Raw genomic sequence first — 6,511 nt, forward strand, 5'->3', positions numbered from 1 at the left:
GTTCGACTGTATATTTTTTTAAATATTCTAATTACGATCGATGTCACTGGAAACAGTGGAGAGCGATAAGTTCGCAGACTATGTGAATAGGTGAATATGGTGGAAGAACTTGAGTCCGTGCACTGCGTGAAATCAACTGTAAAATAGTCATTAACAAAGAGAAAGAAAAGTGGGGAAGAGTTGGGAAGTTAGCGAATTTCAGGGAATTAGAAAGTTTTTCTGGAATTGCTAGAGGATGGAAAATATACACAACCACAATAGGCCTTATCACGGGTTTCGACGCCATTTTGACGAGTAGGCAATCAGGCTCGAAATAACAGTGTTTGTATGGAAATCCGATGTCAAATAATTTTCATAAAACATCGCTTCTGAAAAATTCATGAATTGGAAACTTTTGGCTCTAGGAAAACGATTTTAAGAAAAAACTTGGAGGGATGAAGCTGTGCCAGAAAGCGCCCAGTCGTGTTTTGAACTTTCCGTACATTTCCCTGTATTTTTTTTCCGCGAGCTATTTTTAGAGCAAAGACAAACGTATGGAAAGTTCAAAACACGACTGTACGCTTTCTGGCACAGCTACATCCCTCCAATTTTTTTCTTTTAAAATCCTTTTCCTAGTGCCAAAAGTTTCCAATTCATGAATTTTTCAGGAGCGATGTTTTATGAAAATTATTTGACATCGGATTTCTATACAAACACTGTTATTTCACGCCTATTTGCCTACTCGTCAAAATGGCGTCGAAAACCGTGATAAGGCCTATTCAGTTTATAAGCCGCAAGATGTAAGGGTCCAGTGGCATAATTAGACTGGCAAAAGCTTTGTCAAAGTACCTGATTGAATTCACTTTACGTTATATACATGTACAAAGAAAATTTTACCGAACCCCCCAAGCATTAAATTACCCAGGAATTACCAAGGAATTGTTGATATTCTTCAGAATAAAACTATATATTTACAGTCTATACATAATCTCGTGTTGCCTTGCTAATATGACCTAATTTGGAAAAAATCCTTCTAAACATTTGGCATGCATAGACAAGTGCCAGAATTGTCAAAATTAGCTTCCGGGTATACCGTAAGTCGCGCAATTCAGTCCTCTGAAAAAACTGATAAAAAATCTCGGAAAAGCAGCTCAGTTAGAAACAAGTGATACTCTTTGCTTTGTTCCTCTCAGTTGAAAGAGGACGCCAAAATTAGGCATAACAAACAAAGATAAACACCGAAAGAAAACAAAACAAGAAATATAAAATAGTGAATGGTGAAGCTGATACAACCGTACATTCCCTTTTCTGCAAAAAGTTTGGATTGCGTGACATGCTATCTTCCCCTAGTAAATTTATACTTCCGTCCCCAAACTCGCGACGCGTCGTTTTGCCAGAAATGATCATAAATAAGGTTTTAAGTCAAATGTCCTTAGCTAAAAGAACCTAAACGTAACAGCAAATATACAGAAAGCAAAATATTTTGCTCTTTTGGGTGCCAAATAGCTTGTTGCTAACACATGTCTTCATTCTGCGGTGCCATGGCCATGGTCATGGTCATAAGACGATTCGTATTATTTTGCAATGCTGATGCATAGAAAATGAAAGTTTCCTTTTTTAAGCAAGCCTTCGCAAGTTAAATATACTCCATTTTTCAGGAGTGGAAAAGTTGAAAATTTAAACTTCAGAATCCATGTACACAACAACGATTTCCTTGAGTGCTACCAGTTCTTTTTAACATATGTATCATTTAATGTTACTGCAGCATTGGCTTTGACTGTGAAATTAGAAGAAAATAAACTAATCGATCGTTGAGCCTGGTACAATTGTCCTTTGATCCATAAAACTTTACTAGCGACAACGGACCCACAATCACTACACAGGAGGATCAGTAAGGTGCTATGAATACCTTCCGAGACTGATCAATATCTTACAGGATGAATTTTCGAAAGTGAAATACCGGAGCATAAAGATTAAAATACTACAATTAAAAAAAATTCCTCGAAGCCTATGGCATAAAATCGAAGAAAAACAAACAACTGTATAGATACTCGACACGTGCACTCATCGAAAATTCATTAACGTGGGAAAAAATTGCGAAGTTGGAGATGTCGCAAAGCCAGACGGAAATGTATTGGATTATCGTGTCAACGGTTGATGTTGTATCCTGAACGGGATTGTGAGAAAACATTTATCCCTTGGTGAAGAGAACAAGTTGTTTTAGAGGCCTTCGTAAAATAAAACAAATATCGGGGAAGATAAGCACAAGCTGATTAGGTACCAACTGAATTGTAACGCAAAAACACAAGATGAACGTTCGCTCCGAATGTGAATCAGCGGGTTCGAGTTTCCATTTCGATCATTGCGAAATACAAGTGCAGTAGCTTAAAATATCACCCCGGGAAGGTGCTAAGAGTTTAGCAAATGTTAGTCTCAAAACAGATTAAGTTTAAATACCTGATACGCAATGCAAGAAGCAATTCCCTGACACCCATGCCGCGAGCAACAAAGAGAGAAAACGGTTCATTCTTCGGCGTGTGTGAACTAATGATGTGTCTTCCGCTTGGAAGTGAAAGAATGTGTGACAGCAGTCACTTGATGACAAGCAAACAATATAGTGTAAAGTTTCTGGCGATCACATTATCATGTTGATGAGGAATGCTGTGAATAATTTTTAATTCAAGTACCAGTATAGCATACCCAATGCAACAGGACAGGAATACAAAACTCTGAATGAAGACAAACAGAACTTTGCCAGTATCTCTGCAGTATCGTTCGTTCAACTTTCCACATGGTCAAACTGAAGTTACCCGGGCTGAAAAGGAATCGAAAGTTTCAATATTTTTGAAAAATATAAATCTTTTTTGATATCGTGGAATCGGTGCAGATTGGACGCTAGTTTTATCATGAGAATCCAGGAAGCTCTAGTTTGATTAAATTTAATTCCTTAAACGTGATTTACGAAATCAAAATGCTCTCTCCAATCACTGAATTTCCGGCTGAATTTCACTTTCAACCTAAAATAAAGAATTTAGTTAGGAAGTGCTTGCACGTGAACCTTTCTACCTTTCTTAGGAAAGCGAATCTGACGCATAAATAATCATAAATCAGTACAGTCCAGCACGATCAGCAAATCGTACAGCCGAAACATGATCACATGACTAAATAGAGTTTATTTCTGTTTGGAGGGCCAAAATTATCTCGGGTTTTTGAACTGATTTTGATGAAAAACCACCATTCCTCAATGAAATATCGCTTCATAGTTTCTTAAACTAATTACATTGAACTGCACTTTATAATTATGTATTGAACGCTAACAACTCGCTGCCATCAATATTACATAACTTTACAAAAACCAATTTTGTTGTTGTTAGATCTCACAGACAATACAACTCCTGATTACGTGACAGTTTGATATATTGATATCAAAAAGAATTATCAACTATTAGCAAATATCTTGGTCGAAAAAAACAGCGGCCACTTGCAAACCACATGAGCGGTCAAGTTGAGTTCCTTGGATTTTTTGTTGAATTTTGTACCTGGATAGAATTGCTGGAAAAAGGCTGATGTTGAATTTCAGAAACGGTAGAGAGAATATTTAAAGTAAAATCATATTTAGCAGCCAGCGAAAAGTGATTTCAAACCGGTGAAACAGCAACCCCACGGGACACTTTTGGATTCAAGTCAATATTTTCAAGGAAGTCGCTGTCTTTTAATGAGCCACTAATGACGCGTATGGTTTATTTTAACATAATTTTACATTATATTTTGAAAACCGCTAGGCGCTAAACTACCAGTTTCTAAATCAATACAATCGCGAGTGCCGATTCATTGATGTAATGCTTTTGTCAAGCGTTTTGTGTTGCTACATCTAGTCTAAGATTAGAAAATGTATATAGGTCAGTGAAGATACGAATTTCGTCATTGCGCGTGTGTAGCTTGTACCAGTCAAAACCGCGTATCCCTTCTCGTCCCCAGAGCCTGGCCTGGGCACTGGGGACAAGTAGAGATGAAGAAAAGCATGCCGGGACGATGCTGCTAAGACAAATCAAAATGGCGGCACGGATGCATGCATTTGTTTACGCGTTTCCCTTCAAGTTTGTTTATGTGAACATTTGTGAATTTATAAATGCGTATTCTAGTCTTCTTATATTGTCATCAGCTGAACGGAAGATATTTTATTTTAATGCGGGTAAAACGATACCGAAAATGGAAGGAAGCGTGTCAACATTTTAGCTGGATCGCTGGTTCGAGCTGGTATAAAAGTGGTGATGTTTTCAGCAACCCCGGTTGCCAAAGCAAGAGGGATTTGGAGGAATTCAGCCTTTGATACAAGTTTTATTGTAACAGAATGCTGTTAATGCAGTTGATCTAATTCTTTGATTTAACCTTGCGAATTAAGAGCAATTCTCCAGAAAAGTGAAGCAAAGTTGGAAATGAAAATTTTTAACCCCCCTTTCATTTTTTGTGCGGAGGTAGGTTACCTTGGGGGATAAACAAAAACAACCATATTTGGATCGACAGATGTATCGTTGCCATGGTAACCGCACTAGATGACGTCGGCCTTAGGACCATGTTTTGAGCAAAAGTTTCATTCTCAAAAAGTAAAAGTAAACGAGTCTGGCATGTGAACCAATTCAAATAAAATTCATACAGATGGTAGAGCCACTCTCCCAGTTTATAAAATTCGCCGTTAAAATAATTGGGTTTTATAAACAAGAAGGAAATGCTCGTCTTACTATGTTCCCTGTCAGCCATTTAGACAAGCAGGAAAAACAAGCACAACCATATTCGTACTTTCTCCGAAACTACTCTTTCCACATAAACCAAATTAGCAGCAGAGATTGCACAGATATTGATGTTTCTAAATATGATAAAATCAATTTGGGGAAAACTATATTCTGGCCATGGGTGCTGAAGACACCTGGGACAAATTGCAAAAAATTGCAAAATTGGTAATTTTGAGGGCTCTAGTATTTGGCTCAAACAGGCTTTAGAGAGAGAAAATCAGCTTCAAAAGTATCCTTTATCATCTTGCCTGCGACCTACATTTAGTAAATAAGGTTCTGGCCAACAAGTTTGATGAAATATAAATTGATACAAAACCTACCTTAAAAGGTTTTGGGAATTTCTTCAGCATGCTTTCGTCGCGTGGTTCTCTCCAGTGTCTCTCCTTCGCACGCTCCGTTTTTTTGACCAAATCTAGCGCAGACTCTAATCTCACAGTTACTCCCATCGAATATCCAGTTTGCCGTGTTTCAGACCAGAGATGATGATACAAGTAGCCGGGCCCGCATACACTTGACAAAGAATAGTTGACAAGGTCCAAAACATGGTCGTAATACTTGCGATTTCTGCCGTCGAGCACCTAAATTTATCAATATTATCCAACCAGGAAGTAAAGTAAATGTGTCGAGATCAATGTACAAAGCAAATGCATGCCTTTGAACAATCCAAAGTAACGTCTTTGGCTAAAATCGAGTCAGATATTGCGATAGTCGACAAGCCAAGAATGGTGAATAAACTGAACGCGTAAGCCGGAAGTCCAAGAAGCACGACTGCTGACCGGATGTAACACAATGTAACGGGATGTAACACCGGGTGTAATTGTAAGTGTAATGATATCCTCTTGTAATGGGGTTGTTTTACAATGGCAATGGTGAAGAAAGCCAAAACAAAAAACAAAAAAAAAAAAAAGAAAAACAGAAAAACCGAATGAAAACAAAAACAAAGGAAATGAAGCTGAACTGAAGCTTGAGTGAAAATTGAACGCATGATCATAATAGCTGCACCCCCCAAAAAGATTGCCTTTTGGACTGTGAAAATGCAATTACAAATTCAGTTATGATTAACTATTCGTGACAAGAGAATGCAAAATTCGCACGTGAAATGTTACATTTATTTACCTGCACGGCAAAGAATAAGATCCATTTCGTCGCTGATTTCATCACGGTTTATACCAAGTCCGTAGGCTTGGAAATATCCCGTTGACATTCACTGGGTTTTATATTGTTTCCATTGCACTCACAAACGTCCCTTTTGGGATTTGAGAAAGAACAACTTTCCATTGTCCGGACCAGGATATTTTCCTTCGCACGACGATATTCAAATTTCCCTTACAGTGTTTTTGATCGATGGCCAAATATACTTCCGGTCTCCCCTTCCCCCACCAAAAAAAATAGCAACAAACAAATAAATAAACAAACAGAAAGAATGCCAAAATTTGGGCTGGTATTAGGTACTGAATGTGAAAATTTATCGGCCTGGAGAAGACTTATTTATCTCTGGAGGAGAGGTGGGTCAAAAATTCCAACTTCGTAACTTCTAATGTGTACGCTAATGCCCCAGATCAGCGACGTATCTTACATACAGGCTATCCTTACCATCCAATAAGCAATAAATTAAAAAAACAAACAAACCCAGGAAACATGGGCGGCTTATGTGGTTGCGTAAAACGATCAATGAAGCGCTTTTATTTTGTCTACTTTATTCACCACTGTATTAAAAACAATCATAAAAGCGGATCAAAAGT

The 6,511-nt window shown here is 37.9% G+C and overlaps 1 protein-coding gene across 1 annotated transcript in view; it reads right to left on the bottom strand.

Annotated features, from left to right (window-relative positions):
- LOC146470839 (fibroblast growth factor receptor 2-like) overlaps positions 1–2,890 on the bottom strand; it is a 22,390-nt gene extending 19,500 nt beyond the window's left edge. Inside the window, exon 1 of the mRNA XM_085121564.1 lies at positions 2,437–2,890. Coding sequence (XP_084977690.1) covers positions 2,437–2,506 — 70 coding nt within the window. The 5' untranslated portion in view covers positions 2,507–2,890. The remainder of the gene's footprint in view (positions 1–2,436) is intronic.
- Positions 2,891–6,511: the final 3,621 nt, after the last annotated feature.

Source organism: Pavona decussata, unplaced genomic scaffold (assembly GCF_977016875.1).
Source record: "Pavona decussata unplaced genomic scaffold, jaPavDecu1.1 SCAFFOLD_110, whole genome shotgun sequence".
NCBI lineage: Eukaryota > Metazoa > Cnidaria > Anthozoa > Scleractinia > Agariciidae > Pavona > Pavona decussata.